At 40.2% G+C, this 17,022-nt stretch overlaps 1 protein-coding gene across 1 annotated transcript in view; it reads left to right on the forward strand.

Annotated features, from left to right (window-relative positions):
- The first annotated feature begins 1,328 nt into the window (after positions 1-1,328).
- LOC143278139 (uncharacterized) overlaps positions 1,329-17,022 on the forward strand; it is a 35,987-nt gene continuing 20,293 nt past the window's right edge. The window contains exons 1-5 of the mRNA XM_076583174.1: positions 1,329-1,398; positions 2,537-2,541; positions 4,880-5,031; positions 12,067-12,146; positions 14,594-15,054. Of these exons, the coding sequence (XP_076439289.1) occupies positions 1,329-1,398; positions 2,537-2,541; positions 4,880-5,031; positions 12,067-12,146; positions 14,594-15,054 (768 nt within the window). The remainder of the gene's footprint in view (positions 1,399-2,536; positions 2,542-4,879; positions 5,032-12,066; positions 12,147-14,593; positions 15,055-17,022) is intronic.

Raw genomic sequence — 17,022 nt, forward strand, 5'->3', positions numbered from 1 at the left:
TTCTCTTCTGCTCAACCTTCTTCGCTTTGCATCAGAAGCTCATGGCACCAGGAGAAGACAAACTGATGTCTCGAAAAGCTCTATTTTACTTCTTTCAACGGTAACGCTCATTGCACCACCTTTTTTATCCTACCTTTTCTTCAGTACTTTCGTGAAGAAACCAAGAAATCGTCTTTTTCTGGAACATTCTTTTTTCGATGATCAGAACAAACTGTCTGTATTGAGAATAGTCCGACTATCGTCGTAATTTCTGTGCTGAAAACTCGTCGTATCTTTGCAGAAAACAATCGTTGTTCATTCCATCGGAGCGCTCCATTTGGGGGATTTGTCCCCATTATGTTGAATCGTCACCACAATCGACAGAGACAGCAAGCAAATTCTTTTAACAGAAGAAAATGTCAAGAAATGTGATGTGAGTTCTTTAGGTTATTTTGTTATTTTGTTTTTTCTTCTATCACTTATACTTTAAGAACAGCAGTCTAAAGCAGAGACAGAAACAAAGAAACGAAAGAAGGATAAGAAAGCAAGTGAGATAAAACAATAAAAAAAGAAGAAAGGAAAATGTTCAAGAAAGAGAGACAGAAGAGAAAATGAAGAAACAACGAAACAAAGTGGGAAACGAATAGTATCAGAAAAAAAGTAAAATAGCAGAGGAAGAAACGAGAGAAAGAGAAAAAAAGGGAAAGACACACATAAAGAGAGGAATAAAAAAAAAGAAGAAAGGAAGAAGAAAGAAAGAAGAAAAAAAACGAACAGAGAAGGACGGAAGAAAGGCAAGAACAGAAACGAAAACGAGCGACACAACCAAAAGAAAGAGAGGATCAGTTCAATCGCGGTGTACTCGTTCACGTTTCATTTCTCTTCAAACGTCCACATTCGTCTTCAGACACAGGGCCATACTGAGTCCAAACACCTGCCACACACACACACACACACACACACACACAGGGCAGCCAGAGCTGTTACAACCCAAACCACCATCCCCAACCAGAACCGTATGGCTTAAAAAAACAACAACAAAACCCAACAGATTCATGTGTGCAATATTTCAATGTTTCCCAGGACATTCACTGACTTGCCGAGACCGGACCTGCCTTGAAATTCTGACAGCATCACCGAAAACCAGTTCGCCATCGTCTTGTCCACTGAAACCCTTTCACGGAAACTGGTGCCCTTCCTTACTAACCCTTCAGTGGTTCGTGAGACGACTGTAGTGGTGTTCTGTCTGGTTAGAAAGGAGGCTTGTGTTCGAGTCTCACCAGCGATTTTTTTCCCCCTCCTTGCTACGAGCGTTGCTGCGGTGACGTGGTCGCGGGGAGGTGGAAGCAATGGCGGACAAGAGCCCAGAGACCATCGTTCGTCAGACCGAGGAGTGTCTGAAGAAGCCTCAGGAGATAGGTGAGTGGATGTTGTAGATTGTGTGTGTGTGTGTGTGTGTGTGTGTGTGTGTGTGTGTGTGTGTGTGTGTGTGTGTGTGTGTGTGTGTGTGTGTGTGTGTTGATTCTTTAGTTTAGCGTCTTTTCACTATCAGTGATATTAGACGATCAAAATAAATTAAAAAAAAGAAAAAAAGAAAAAAAAGTTGGGGGGGCGGGGGTGGGGGTGGGGGGGTGGGGGAACAGAAAAGGTAGACAACCACCAAAAAATGCATATCTAGCACGCAATTACATTTAACAGTAACAATTCAATAATAATACTAATAATCAGAACCCATCAACACAATTCTGAAGTACATTAAAGGAATGTAGAAATAGGGCTATGAACTAATGCCTGAGAATGTTCAACCATAAGAACCTCGTCAGAAATAACTTTCCAAAAATCATCTGCAGAATAGTTATTCTCTTTGTCTTTGAAATACTTGGGCAATAAGGTACGTAGCTGCTGACAGTGAAACAAACAATGATGAAAGCTGAACTGCTTACCAGTGTGTGTGTGTGTGTGTGTGTGTGTGTGTGTGTGTGTGTGTGTGTTTTCTTCAGTTTAACGTCTATTCACTATATGTGTTTTTAGACGGAAAGGAGTAAAGTAGTGGATAAAGGAAAGGGAATGCATGTGAATAACAGTGTAAAAAAGTGTTCATGTTATGTATCAGAGGAAAAGTATATTATAAGAAAAAGTCTAAAGAGATTGTGGTGTGTATTGAATGAGATGTCATGGGAAGGAGAATATGTATATGCATATCAACAAGTATTAGCCTACAACAATGTAAATATAAATAGCAACATTAATTATAATACATCAAAGGAGGATACCAACTGGACTTGATTTTAAAATTTCCGAAAACATTCTATGCAATGAATAATCATTCAAAATCTTTTCAGTGGCTAATGAAATATTGGAAGAAAAGTCATCAACTACATCTTTTGGAATTAAACAGTCTTATGCTCGGACAATGAATTAGTAGATGGCTTACAGTTATTTGCTTATCGCATATACATTTTATATTTTTAGAACATTTTGTACGAAAGGCATTTAAACGAATTCTATACATTGGACTTGTAATTTGTCTTGAATGTCATCCTCGTGTCAAATTTAGAAAATGTTTGGGATTAGCTGCATTCTTTGTGTTTACACAACATTGGTAATATTGATTATTCGAATCTATAAGTAATTTTTTAAATCGATTTCTAGATACATTTTCTGTACAACTAATGCATTCATGTAGATCTAACTGGATGTCAAGTTGTATTGCGCCTTCGAAATTACGTGCTGCTCTTCTAGCTGCTGGGTCTACCCACTCATTTGAAGATATTCCACAGTGCGAAGGTACCCAACAGAAAGTTATTTTAATGCCATGTTTTGTCAGTTGGTGAATAATATGTTTTATTTCCATTGTCATCTCAGTTCGCTTCTTTGAATTTGGAGATTCTATAGCTTGTAATACTGACTTCGAGTCTACACATAATAGAATTTCACTTACAGTTTTCGGAATATCTGAACTATAATTTAAGGCCATAAGTATGGCTGTAAGTTCAGCTGTGTGTGTGTGTGTGTGTGTGTGTGTGTGTGTGTGTGTGTGTGTGTGTGTGTGTGTGTGTGTGTGTGTGTGTGTGTGTGTGTGTGTGTGTGTGTGTGTGTGTGTGTGTGTGTGTGTGTGTGTGTGTGTGTTGGTCTGTTGTTTTTTTCTGTGTTATTTTGTGTGTTTTGTTTTGTTTTGCTTTACTTCAGCTGATTTGTTTGGGTCTGTTCCATCATGCACATGACTCTCTCTCTCTTTCTGTCTTTCCCTCCTATTAAGGCACGCCCAGGACTATTTAGACCCCATTCCTTCTGGCTGGCTGTCTCTGTCTCTGCCTGTCTGTGTCTGTCTGTCTGTCTCTCTGTCTGTCTGTGTCTACCTCTGTCTGTCTGTCTGAATATGTCTCTCTGTCTCTCTCTCACTCTCTTAAGTTCGAGAAAGAGGATCTCCTATCCCTACTGTCTGTGGAACTGTCTGTCTCTGTCTGTCTGCCTGTCTCTGTCCGTCTGTCTGTCTCTGTCTGTCTGTCTATCTGACCCTGCTAACTATAGGCCTATATCAATATTATCCACATTATCCAAACCCCTCGAAAAACATATTAAACTTTATCTTCAAGCACATTTCAGCAAATATGATTTATTTCATCCCAATCAAAGTGGCTTTAGAAAAAATCATTCCTGTCACACCGCACTAACAAATCTCGTAGAAGAATGGCATTCAAACATAAACAACGACTTATTTACTTTGTCTGTTTTTATTGATTTTGCTAAAGCTTTTGATACTATTGATCACAATCTTCTCTCAAAAAAATACTCATGTATGGATTATCCCCTGAATCTGTCGAACTTGTATCTTCCTTTCTTAATAGTAGGAAACAAATTGTCTTCCAAGATTCTAAAGTATCCCCTCTTATGCCAATCAATTATGGAATTCCTCAGGGATCAGTGTTGGGGCCTGTTTTATTTTCAATATATATAAATGACCTTCCACTTTTCGTTTCATCTTCTTGTGAACTTTTCGCTGATGACACAACCCTCCATAAAAAAGACACAAATGTCGATGCCGTATGTACTCAGTTGCAAAGTGATATTGATAAACTCGTAAAATGGACCGAAATTAATCACATGGCTATTCATCCACACAAATCAAAATTTATGCTAGTGACAACCAGACAGAAACGCCAAAACATCAAATCTAGATTACTCGGACCAAAGGTACTTGGCAGTGAGCTGGGGGTAGTTAATTCTTACAAATTACTTGGTCTTACTATTGATAATAACCTGTCATGGTCTAATCATGTTTCTGCTTTATGTAAAAAGCTATCGAAAAAATTATATCAGCTCAACAGAATTAAACATTTCCTTGATCAACATACCCGCAAGTTATTTTTTCACGCATACATTCAACCTGACATCGACTATGCCTCAACATGCTGGGACTTAGCAAGCAAAAATTGCTTGAAACCACTCATAAGCATATACAGACGTTCTCTCAAGATTATTCTCCTCAAATCTTCTGTCTATACTAACGACTACAAAGAACTAAACATTCTTCCTTTCCATCTCAAATGTATCTTTAATAAAGGTGTTTTTATGTACAAAATTAAAAAGAAATTAGCACCATCCTACCTTCAGAGGAAATTTCCTGAAAAAAGTGTTCGTGGCAAAAATACCATTTCTATCCCTCGTCCGAGAACAAACCTTTTCATGACATCTCTCATGTATTCTGGTGGTAAACTATGGATTGAAATTCCCGACTATTTGAAAAATAAATCCACCTTGGTATCATTCAAAAAAGAGTACCAAAAATATCTCATGAATCAATTATAAATAATTCTTATATTCCGTATTTTGTTTGAGCTTCTTGAGAGAGCTTCTACACAATAACATTTTTTTCGTTGCCCTCTGACAATGTGAACAGGGAAAGGAGCTCAGAAGATTAGTGTATATCAGTCCGTGTATACATGCGTGCGTAAGCTGGTGCGTGCGTGCGTGTTTGTTTGTTTGTGTGTGTGTGTGTGTGTGTGTGTGTGTGTGTGTGTGTGTGTGTGTGTGTGTGTGTGTGTGTGTGTGAGAGTTATATTCCATGCTATTTTTTTATGTTTCGTGATTAACTCTTGTTGTTGTAGTTGTTGTTGTTGTTGTTACCGTCTACACCGAGTGTCCGTACCGATTTTTTTTTTCTTTCACTTTTTTTTTTTTTTTTTTTTTTTTCCTTTTTCATCTTTTGTGCATGTGAGTCGGTGTGTGTGTTTGTGTGTGAGGGAGGGTATGGTGTAAAGAAGCTTCCAGCTTATCCAGTTACCCTCAATAAAACATTTGTTCATTGTTCAAACATTTGTTCTGTCTCTGTACGTCTGTCTGTCTCTGTCCATCTGACTGTCTGTCTATCTGTCTGTCTGTGTCTATCTCTGTCTGTCTGTCTGAATCTGTCTCTATCTCTCTCTGTCTCTGACTGTCTGTCTGTCTGTCTCTGTCTGTCTGTCTGTCTATCTATCTGTCTGTATATCTGTCTGTCTGAATCTGTCTTTGTCTCCCTCTGTCAGTCTCTGACTGTCTGTCTGTCTCTGTCTCTCCCGTCCCCCCATCCTCTCTCTCTCTCACTCTCTCAAGTTCGTGAAAGAGGACCTCGTGTCCCCACTGTCTGTGGAACTGTCTGTCTCTGTCTGTCTGTGTCTGTCTGTCTCTATCTGCCCCGCCCCCTCTCTCTCTCTCTCACTCTCTCTTGAGTTGGAGACAGAAGACGCAGTATTCCCTGCATGCAGTATCCGGCCGCCACTGAAGCGCCTTGCAATTTCCCCTCCTCTTTAGTCCTCTCTCTCTCTCTCTGCTCCATTTCCTCTCTATCGTGTTTCTTTCCTTCTCTTCACCTGTCCCTGTCTCTCTTTGAGCTGCCTCGCTCTGTCTGGATTTGTTTGTCCCTGTCTTTGTCTTTGTCTTTGTCATCTTTGACTGCTGTCTCTGTCCATTTCTACCTACCTTCTGTCTTGGTTTCTATCCTGTCTGTCTTGGTTTCAGTCTCTTCCTCACTCTCTCAGTCTCTTTCTCTCTCTCTCTCTCTCCCTCTGCCTCTCTTTCTGTCTGTCTGTCTGTCTCCCCTCTCTGTCTCTCCCTCTCTCTCTCTCTGTCTGTCTCCTCTCTCTCTGTGTCTGTCTCCCCTCTCTCTCTATCCCTCTCTCTGTGTCTGTCTCCTCTCTCTCTCCCTCTCTCTCTCTGTGTCTGTCTCCTCTCTCTCTCTCTCTCTCTGTCTGTCTCCTCTCTCTCTATCCCTCTCTCTCTCTCTGTCTGTCTCCTCTCTCTCTTTCCCTCTGTCTCTCTCTGTCTGTCTCCTCTCTCTCTCTCTCTCTCTCTCTCTGTCTGTCTCCTCTCTCTCTCTCTCTCTCTCTGTCTCTGTCTCCTCTCTCTCTCTCTGTCTGTCTCCCCTCTCTCTCTCCCTCTGTCTCTCTCTGTCTGTCTCCTCTCTCTCTCCCCCTCTCTCTCTCTGTCTGTCTCCTCTCTCTCTCCCTCTCTCTCTCTCTCTGTCTGTCTCCTCTCTCTCTCTATCTAACTCTCTCTCTGTCTGTCCCCTCTCTCTGTGTGTCTGTCTCCTCTCTCTCTTTCTCTCTGTCTGTCTCCTCTCTCTCTTTCTCTCTGTCTGTCTCCTCTCTCTCTTTCCCTCTGTCTCTCTCTGTCTCCTCTCTCTCTTTCTCTGTGTCCGTCTCCTCTCTCTCTCTGTCTCTCTCCTCCCTCTCTCCCCCTCTCTCTCTGTGCCTGTCTCCTCTCTCTCTCTCCCTCCTTCTCTCTCTCTCTCTTAACAGGGAAAGGAGCTCAGAAGATTAGTGTATATCAGCCCGTGTATGCATGCGTGCGTAAGCTGGCGCGCGCGCGCGTGTGTGTGTGTGTGTGTGTGTGTGTGTGTGTGTGACTAAGTTATATTCCATGCTATTTTTTTTGTTTCGTGATTAACTCTTGTTGTTGTAGTAGTAGTAGTAGTAGTTGTTGTTGTTGTTGTTACTGTCTGCACCGAGTGTCCGTACCGATTTTTTTTCTTTCCTTTTTTCATCTTTTGTGCGTGTGTGTGGGCGTGTGTGTTTGTGTGTGAGGGAGGGCATGGTGTAAAGAAGCTTCCAGCTTATCCAGTTTACCCTCAATAAAACATTTGTTCATTGTTCATCTCTCTCTCTCTCTCTCTCTCTCTCTCTCTCTCTCTCTCTCTCTCTCTCTCTCTCTCTCTCAGAGCATGATTTCTTTCAGGTATGTTCCAGTTTCAATCAGTCAATATCTCTCAAAGTCTTCTTTCATCAGCATCAGAATGTAATCTTACGAAGGTGGCCTGCTAAGTTTAGAATTGGTATGTCCCCCCCCCCCCCCATAAAACACAGTTATTTGCGATACAGACCCCTTTTAGATAATGATGATAACTATTGTCCTTTCTGTCGTCAAATATCAGGATCTTAGAGAAGATTTGATACCAGTTAAGTATTACAGATATCCGTTATTCTTCAAGCTTTCAAGCCTGTGAAAAGGTTGATTTTATAATTTTTTTTTCTTTGATTATATATAGAGCATTTAGTCGCAGAAAAGAATGTCTCAATAAATATTTCAAATAATGCATGATGTTTTTCGTGTAACTGTGTACTCCTATTATTGTGGGCCAGAGGCCTGACAACTAAAACATTTTTTTGACTGACTTTGAATTTGACTCTCTCTCTCTCTCTCACTCTCTGTCTCTCTTTCTGTCTCTGTCTCTCTCTCTCTCTCTCTCTCTCTCTCACACACACACACACACATTGTCTCTCTTTCTGTCTCTCTTTGTCTCTGTCCTCACACTTCTTTGTTTAATTACTTTGTTATTTCTTTATGACGTGTACTTCTACTTTGTTTTTTGATCGGTTCGGCCGGTTGTTTCTTTCTTTCTTTCTTTCTTCCTTCAGTTTCTTCTTTCTTTGCTTTCTTCCTTCAGTTTATTCTTTCTTTCTTTATTCCTTTCTTTCTTTCTTTCTTTCTTCTTTCCTTCAGTTCTTTCTTTCCTTCCTTCTCTTCCTTCATTCTTCTTTCTCCTTCTAGTTCTTCTTCTTTCTTTCTTTCTTTCTTTCTTCCTTCAGTTTCTTCTTTCTTTGTTTCTTCCTTCAGTTTATTCTTTCTTTCTTTATTCCTTTCTTTCTTTCTTTCTTTCTTTCTTCCTTCAGTTCCTTCTTTCTTTCTTCCTTCCTTCAGTTCCTTCCTTCTTTCTTTCTCCCTTCAGTTCCTTCTTTCTTTCTTTCTTCTTTCAGTTGCTTCCTTCAGTTCCTTCTTTCTTCCTTTTTTTCTTCCTTCAGTTTCTTCCTTCAGTTCCTTCCTTCTTTCTTCCTTCAGTTCCTTCTTTCTTCCTTCCTTCCTTCCTTCAGTTCCTTCTTTCTTCCTTCCTTCCTTCCTTCAGTTCCTTCTTTCTTTCTTCCTTCCTTCAGTTCCTTCTTTCTTTCTTTCTTCCTTCCTTCAGTTCTTTCTTTCTTTCTTCCTTCCTTCAGTTCCTTCTTTCTTTCTTTCTTTCTTCCTTCAGTTCCTTCTTTCTTTGTTTCTCCTTCAGTTTCTTCTTTCTTTCTTCCTTCCTTCAGTTCCTTCTTCCTTTCTTTCTTCCTTCAGTTCTTTCTTTCTTCCTTCAGTTCCTTCTTTCTTTCTTTCTTCCTTCAGTTCCTTCTTTCTTTCTTTCTTCCTTCAGTTCCTTCTTTCTTTCTTCCTTCAGTTCCTTCTTTCTTTCTTTCTCCCTTCAGTTCCTTCTTTCTTTCTTCCTTCCTTCAGTTCCTTCTTTCTTTCTTTCTTCCTTCCTTCAGTTTCTTCTTTCTTTCTTCCTTCCTTCAGTTCCTTCTTTCTTTCTTTCTCCCTTCAGTTCTTTCTTCCTTTCTTCCTTCCTTCAGTTCCTTCTTTCTTTCTTTTTTTCTTCCTACAGTTTCTTCTTTCTTTCTTCCTTTCTTCCTTCAGTTTCTTCTTTCTTTCTTCCTTCCTTCAGTTCCTTCTTTCTTTCTTCCTTCAGTTCCTTCCTTCTTTGTTTCTTCCTTCAGTTCCTTCTTTCTTTCTTTTTTTCTTCCTTCAGTTTCTTCCTTCAGTTCCTTCTTTCTTTCTTCCTTCCTTCATTTCCTTCTTTCTTTCTTTTTTTCTTCCTTCCTTCAGTTCCTTCTTTCTTTCTCCCTTCAGTTCCTTCTTTCTTTCTTTCTTCTTCAGTTCCTTCTTTCTTTCTTTCTCCCTTCAGTTCCTTCTTTCTTTCTTCCTTCAGTTCCTTCTTTCTTTCTTTCTTCTTCAGTTCCTTCTTTCTTTCTTTCTTCCTTCAGTTCCTTCTTTCTTTCTTCCTTCCTTCAGTTCCTTCTTTCTCCCTTCAGTTCCTTCTTTCTTTCTTTCTTCCTTCAGTTCCTTCTTTCTTTCTTTCTCCCTTCAGTTCTTTCTTTCTTTCTTTCTTCCTTCAGTTCCTTCTTTCTTCCTTCAGTTCCTTCTTTCTTCCTTCAGTTCCTTCTTTCTTTCTTCCTTCAGTTCCTTCTTTCTTTCTTCCTTCAGTTCCTTCTTTCTTTCTTTCTTCCTTCAGTTCCTTCTTTCTTTCTCCCTTCAGTTCCTTCTTTCTTTCTTTCTCCCTTCAGTTCCTTCTTTCTTTCTTTCTCCCTTCAGTTCTTTTTTCCTTTCTTCCTTCCTTCAGTTCCTTCTTTCTTTCTTTTTTCTTCCTTCCTTCAGTTTCTTCTTTCTTTCTTTCTTCATTCAGTTCCTTCTTTCTTTCTTTCTCCCTTCAGTTCCTTCTTTCTTCATTCCTTCAGTTCCTTCTTTCTCCCTTCAGTTCTTTCCTTCTTTCTTCCTTCCTTCAGTTCCTTCTTTCTTCCTTTCTTCAGTTCCTTCTTTCTTCCTTTCTTCATTCAGTTCCTTCTTTCTTTCTTTCTCCCTTCAGTTCCTTCTTCCTTTCTTTCTCCCTTCAGTTCCTTCTTTCTTTCTTTCTTCCTTCAGTTCCTTCCTTCTTTGTTTCTTCCTTCAGTTCCTTCTTTCTTCCTTCCTTCAGTTCCTTCTTTCTTCCTTCCTTCAGTTCCTTTTTTCTCACTTCTTTCTTTCTTCCTTCCTTCAGTTCCTTCTTTCTTTCTTCCTTCAGTTCCTTCCTTCTTTGTTTCTTCCTTCAGTTCCTTCTTTCTTCCTTCCTTCAGTTCCTTCCTTCTTTCTTCCTTCCTTCAGTTCCTTCTTTCTTTCTTTCTTCCTTCAGTTCCTTCCTTCTTTGTTTCTTCCTTCAGTTCCTTCTTTCTTCCTTCCTTCAGTTCTTTCTTTCTTCCTTCCTTCAGTTCCTTTTTTCTCACTTCTTTATTTCTTCCTAATCGTCCCTTTCTCGCGCCTTGTTTCATTTCCCCCTGTCGTTCTTCCTTCCTTCAGTTCCTCCTTCTTTCTTTCTTTCTTTCTTCTTTCTTCCTTCAGTTCCTTCTTCTTTCTTTCTTTCTTCTTTCTTCCTTCAGTTCCTTCTTCCTTTCTTCCTCCCTTCAGTTCCTTCTTTCTTTCTTTTTTCTTCCTTCCTTCAGTTCCTTTTTTCTTTCATTTTTTCTTCCTTCCTTCAGTTCCTTCTTTCTTTCTTTTTTTCTTACTTTCTTCCTTCAGTTTCTTCTTTTTTTCTTTCTTTCTTTCTTCCTTCAGTTCCTTCTTTCTTTTTTCTTCCCTTCTTCCTTCAGTTTCTCCTTTTTTTCTTTCTTTGTTTCTTCCTTCATTTCCTTCTTTCTTTCTTTCTTCTTCCTTCCATCAGTCCCTTCTTTCTTTCTCTTTTGTTCCTTCCTTCAGATCCTTCTTTCTTCCTTTTTTCTTTCAGATCCTTCTTTCTTCCTTTCTTTCATCCTCCCTTCCTTCAGTTCCTTCCTTCTTTCTTTTTTTCTCACTTCTTTATTTCTTCCTAATCGTCTCTCTATCTAATTTCCTTTCTCGCACCTTGTTTCATTTCCCCCTGTCTTTGACCGCTGTCTGTCAGTCAGTCTGTTTGTCTGTGTGTCTGTCTGTCTGTCTGTCTGCGTGTCTGTCTGTCTGTCTTTATATCTCTTTGTCTCAGACTCTGTCTGCCTGCATGTCCCAGTTTTTGTCTCCTTCTCTGTCTTTCTCGCTTTAGTCTCTCCCCATCTCTCTTCTCCTCCATCGGTTTCGACCTTTCTCTCTCTCTCTCTCTCTCTCTCTCTCTCTCAATTAAGTTTGTATATATCTTATTCCATATATATATATATATATATATATATATATATATATATATATATATATATATATATATATATATATAGGCATGTTCATGATGTGCTTTTTTTCTTTCTTTTTTTTTTTTTTTTTTTAAATGATTTTAGGTGTGTCCATGCTTTTCCGACATGCATGCAGGTATTGTATTATACCGTGCATGTTTACGTGTGTATTAATATTTTGAGTGTGCCCTAATGCCCTGTGCGCACTTCATCAACCCTATGTTTTTGTGAATGGGTTGATTTCATTTTCTCATTGCCCTGAGGGCTGGATGTTAAACAAACAAACAAACAAACGTATGCACGCTTTTTCCACTCCCGTCCATTAAAAAAACAATGTTCATTCGTTCGTTCTCTCCCTTTGTATCTCTGACTCTTTATCGATATTTCTGCCTCTCTCTCCGTCTGTGGCTGTTTTTCTGTTTTTGTCTTTATCTCTGTCTGTCTGTCTGTCTCCCCCTCTCTCTCTGTCTGTCCGTCTGTCTGTCTCTCTGTCTCTCTCTCCCCTGTCTTGTGTGTCTATGCTTCTGTCTGTCTGTGCCTGTCTCTGTCTGTCTGTGCTATCGATTGCAATCCTATTAAGTGCCAACGTCTTTGCCGTTTATCAGCAAGGCTTTATTTGGTTCACATACCTTTCTGCGGGGCTTTGGCTTCAATGAATAAATTATATTATTGAATCCGATTCTCTCTCTCCCCCCCCCCCCCTGTCCTCCCTGTGTGTGTGTGTGTGTGTGTGTGTGTGTGTGTGTGTGTGTTTCGCTCTCTTTTTCCTCGTTTCGTGTTCTCAAAATTCTTCCTTGACTACACAAGTACACATACTTTGAACTATTACGCCGTTGTTGTGTAACTATTATTGTTGGTGGTGATGGCGGTGGTGGTTGTGATGGTGATGGTTAGTGGTGCTGTTCTACATTTTGTTGACTCACTTGTGTGTGTGTGTGTGTGTGTGTGTGTGTGTGTGTGTGTGTGTGTGTGTGTGTGTGTGCGTGTGTGTGTGTGTCCGTGGTAAACTTTAACATTACCATTTTCTTTGCAAATACTTTGTCAGTTGACACCAAATTTGGCATAAAAATAGGAAAAAATCTGTTCTTTCCACTCATCTTGTTTAAAACAATATTGCACCTCTGGGATGGGCACAAAAAAAGATAAAAAAAGAAGCCAAATTATATGCAAACTGGATTTACTGTTATATTCCTTCTTTCTTTCTTTCTTCTACCTTGGCACTTTAATCTGATATTCTGACACAACAACAAGAGCAGTCATTTTTATCATTTTTTGTTCAAACAGGAACTTCTTTTGCTAAGCATGGAAATTATATTAATTTTGCATGTCTTTGGTGCAGATAGTAAAGAAGGGAAATTAATCTGTAATTAATGCTAGGGGGCTTAATTTGCTTTAAACTGATCTTTCGCATCTTAAACATTGCATTTTGAAATTATACTCAATACATAAAACGCTTGTGTGTTTTACTCTCAGTGTACAGGGCTATGTTCATTCGCCTAAGTGGTCTTTTTCGGAAAATACTAAAATCAATACACGAGTGGACTTTATAGATCTACTGGCTGAGCCCTGAAGGTCATGTGCAAAAATCAATTGCGTACACATATTTATACATATTCAAAGCGCATGCTCATATTCTTCGCGAACGCGAACGACGCCATTTTGTTTCAAGTTGTTGACCTGCCCGTTCAATCCTATATTCAATCGACAATATACGATAACATGTGATGGAAAGTTGGAGAAGGAGACCGTTAAATATTTATTCAGAGAAAGATTTGTGAACGCCTCATCACTTACTGGATTATGCCCCAAACTGCCATGAAAATATCCACAGAATCAGTCGGAATTCACAGTTAAAAATAAACCATGAGAGTTAATACCCTTGAATTGACTTTTCTGAAAATGAAGTCCTTTTCACTTCATACGACGTTTAGAAGTATTTGTACTTAGCTTTACATGTTAGTATTTTAACAAAATACTCAATTTTTATATCAACTTTAAAACTATAAAACTAGAATGAACATAAAAGAGAAATTGAATCGACCGTGTCAATCGGGTGTAATTAAACTTGTACATCTATCTAGATCCAGAGAAAACGGCTAAATGTTGCAGTGTGATTGCGGCGATAGCCACGTCTCCTTTACCGCGGACTTAAAAAGAATTTTTAATTGCCCTTAAAGATTTTTTGAATGCCCAAGATACACCAGAATAATATGATTTAAACAGCGTTCTCACTGCGAATACCGCAATTGATTTATCGCCCTTTAAAAAAAAGCATGTTTAAATATTATATTTTTGAACGTCATCTAAGGAGCCACGATAGTGTAATGGGTAAGACAGTTTCTTCTCACCCGAACACGCGGGGTTCAAATCTGCCGTTAGGGCTTCTTTTTCTTTTTTTTCTTTTTCTTTTAACCTGAAGCTTTATAATAACAAATACAGAACACATTTTAACGATTAGATTTTTTTTAAAGTGTATCACAAGTGAGTCTTGAAGGCCTTGCCTCTCTTGTTATCATTATTATCAACTTCACGCGCTGCCCTCCACGCACACACACAACCAAAGATACAGAGAAACAGAATACCAGGCAGACAGTTGGACGGACTAGCAGAAAGATAGGCATGCAACAGATAAAGTGACAGAAACACAGGTATACAGGCACATTGTTAGTAAAAAAAGATACAAATATATAGTGAAACGGATGGATTGACAGTAGATAGAGGACCGGCAGATAGTTAGAGAAGACATAGACACACATGCAGTAGGAAAAAAGACAAACAGAGAGACAGACAGACAGACAGACAGACAGACAGACAGACATATATAAGTAGATAGGTAAGCAAACGGGTGGACAGATAGAAAGAAAGAAAGACAGACAGATCAATTGATCGATCGATCATTCGACCGATAGACAGATAAATCGAAAGACATAAAGGTAAATTATTGATTGTCAGCTTTTTTTTTTCTCTCGCTCCGTGTCCATTATCTCCCACATTCGAGTGCATGAGTCAGTAGCATATGTGAGGGGAAGGGCGGGGGTTGGATTAGACGATGGATGAAATGGAATGGAGATGGGATGATAGAGTGAAATAAACTGTATGAACACCAGACTGAAAAGCACGCATATCTATCTATCAGTCCATCAATCCATCTATCTATCTATCTATCTATCTATCTATATCTATCTATCTATCTATCTATCTATATGCAATCATCTTAACTATGTGTTAAGGACAGTCTTCAACGAAAAACAAAACAAAAACAAAACAAAACAAAAAACACATCACACTGTCAACGTGTCTGTTATCTCCGTTTTGTCCGTCTGTGCGTCTCTGTTCGTCTGTCTGTCTGTCTCTGTCTGTCTATCTGTATGTCTCTGTCCGTCTCTGTCTATGTGTCTGTGTGTCTGTCTGTCCGTCTGTGTGTCTCTGTCTGTCTGTTTGTCTATCAGTCTGTGTGTCTCTGTGTGTTTGTGTCTGTGTCTGTCTGTCTCTGTCTGTCTGTGTGTCTCTGTCTGTCTGTCCGTCTGTCTGTCTGTGTGTCTCTGTCTGTGTGACTGTGTGTCTGCCTGTCTTTGTGTCTCTGTCTGTGTCTCTGTCTGTCTGTCCGTCTGTGCGTCTCTGTCTGTGTGTCTGCCTGTGTGTTTCTCTGTGTGTGTGTGTGTGTGTGTGTGTGTGTGTGTGTCTGTCTGTCTCTGTCTGTGTGTCTGTGTCTCTGTGTGTCTCTGTCTGTGTGTCTGCCTGTCTGTCTGTGTGTCTCTGTGTCTCTGTCTGTCCGTGTGTGTGTGTGTGTGTGTGTGTGTGTGTGTGTGTGTGTGTGTCTGTCTCTGTCTGTCTCTCTCTCTGTGTCTGTGTATGTCTGTCTGTATGTCTCTGTCTGTGTGTGTGTGTGTGTGTGTCTGTCTCTGTCTCTGTATCCCACCCGGTCCCTCTCTGCTTCTCTCTCTCTTTTTTTTTACTAGAACAAACCAAACACGGGTTGTGTCGACAAGTTGAGATCAAAGAAATGTTCTCGTTGTCCTGCCTCCAGGGCCCATCTGGAACTCTCTGTCTTGACAATTTCCGCTGCTGTAGTCTGATACGTTGAACACTCTTATTCTGTGTCTCTCTGTCTCTCTCTGTCTCTGTCTCACTGTCTGTGTCTCTCTTTCTCAAGAAAATGTTGATCAACTGGTCAGAAAGCCTGTACTAGACCACATGGCTTCATACGTTCAAAACCAACAACAAATAACAGGAAAATTTCCAATCGGCAATAACGAGAAAACATTAACTCTCTCTATAGGAACGGCGAAAGAGACGACGTTAACAACGTTTCACCCCAGTTACCATCATCAAAATATTGCAAGCGGAAGGCTCTTATACTGAAGAGGTGAATGTTGACAACGAATACCACAATTCTGACGACGGAAGCTAAAGGTTGGGTCATTGAGACACCCACTGGACATCCGAGGGGTCTGTGTAGAGGAGAAGAGAGGACTGGCCGTACTGAGTGAGTTAAAGTCAATAGGTATGCTGACCATTTGTATGGGTGATAAGAAAACAGACGAAGTAAATATTTACAAAGTATTGGGAGTTTCCATCAGAGAACACCGCTTTCTTGGATATCTGACAATGAATGTTCATGCAAGCAAGTCTCCCAGCAAGTTGTTCCAGGTCTCCTAAAGTTAGACTTTTTTTTTCTAGATGTTAATGCACGAACACTTTTTATCACGCACATATTCACTCTTCTATTGATTATGCATCTCCTCTGTATGACATATTTGCAGCACCAATATTTTAATTGATTAGAGATCATCAGCTAGTTCTTAAAGTTGTACTCATCAATTCTTCTACACTGACATCTGAAGACTATATTGTAATTGATGCTTTTCCCTTAAAATACAAGCTGCAGCAAGATAATTGAGAACTGATCTCTTTAAAATTCAACTCGGTAAATTGAAACATACCTAATTTTGATGATGATGATGATGATGATGATAATGATGGTGGTGGTGATGGCAGTGGTGATGATGATGACGATGATATGCACACTTACACATAGCGCCTATCCTTGGCCGGAAACCAAGCTCTATGTGCTTTACAAACACAGAGCCATTTACACTACAGGCTGCCACACCCCACCCCCACAAGCCACTTTTCGTCCTAACCACCCCCGCCTCGCACACCTCTCCCCCCCACTCCCACACACCCTTCTACCCTTCCACAAGCCCCTTTTCCTCCTACCCCCCCCCCCCCCCGACGCCCCCCCCCCCACACACACACCTCTCCCTCACCCCACATCCCACGCCCACATCCCCGCAAATCAATCCAGGCAACAGGACCAGACCATGTAAGCCGTCAATTATGACGAAGGAAAAGAAACTAATCTGGTGACAGACGAAGCCAGAGTCAAAGTCCGGAGATCAGAAAAAACAACAACAAAAAACACAGCACCAGAAAAAAAAGACACACAAGACCGCCTGGACCAGACAGATGGCGGAACAGGAACAACAAAAAAACAAAAACAAAAAACAAAAAAACAAACAAACAAAACAACACACACACACACACACACACACACACACACACACACACACACACACACAAGAAAAAAAAAGAAAAAAAGGAAAAAAAGACAGAACACACGGAATTGTTTGCACGGATATTTCCGCGGGGACTTTGGCTTGGAAATGACTTGCACCTGCTGTCCTGGTGTCGTAGCTGGTAAAACCTAACGAGAGAGAGAGAGAGAGAGAGAGAGAGAGAGAAGGCACACACGCGCACGGCCACACAGACACAGAGAGACACACACACACACACATATATGCACACGCACGCACGCATACACACACACACACACACACACACACACGTACACACACACACACATCACACTACACAC

This window comes from Babylonia areolata, chromosome 2 (genome assembly GCF_041734735.1).
Source record: "Babylonia areolata isolate BAREFJ2019XMU chromosome 2, ASM4173473v1, whole genome shotgun sequence".
NCBI classification, from domain to species: Eukaryota; Metazoa; Mollusca; class Gastropoda; order Neogastropoda; family Buccinidae; genus Babylonia; species Babylonia areolata.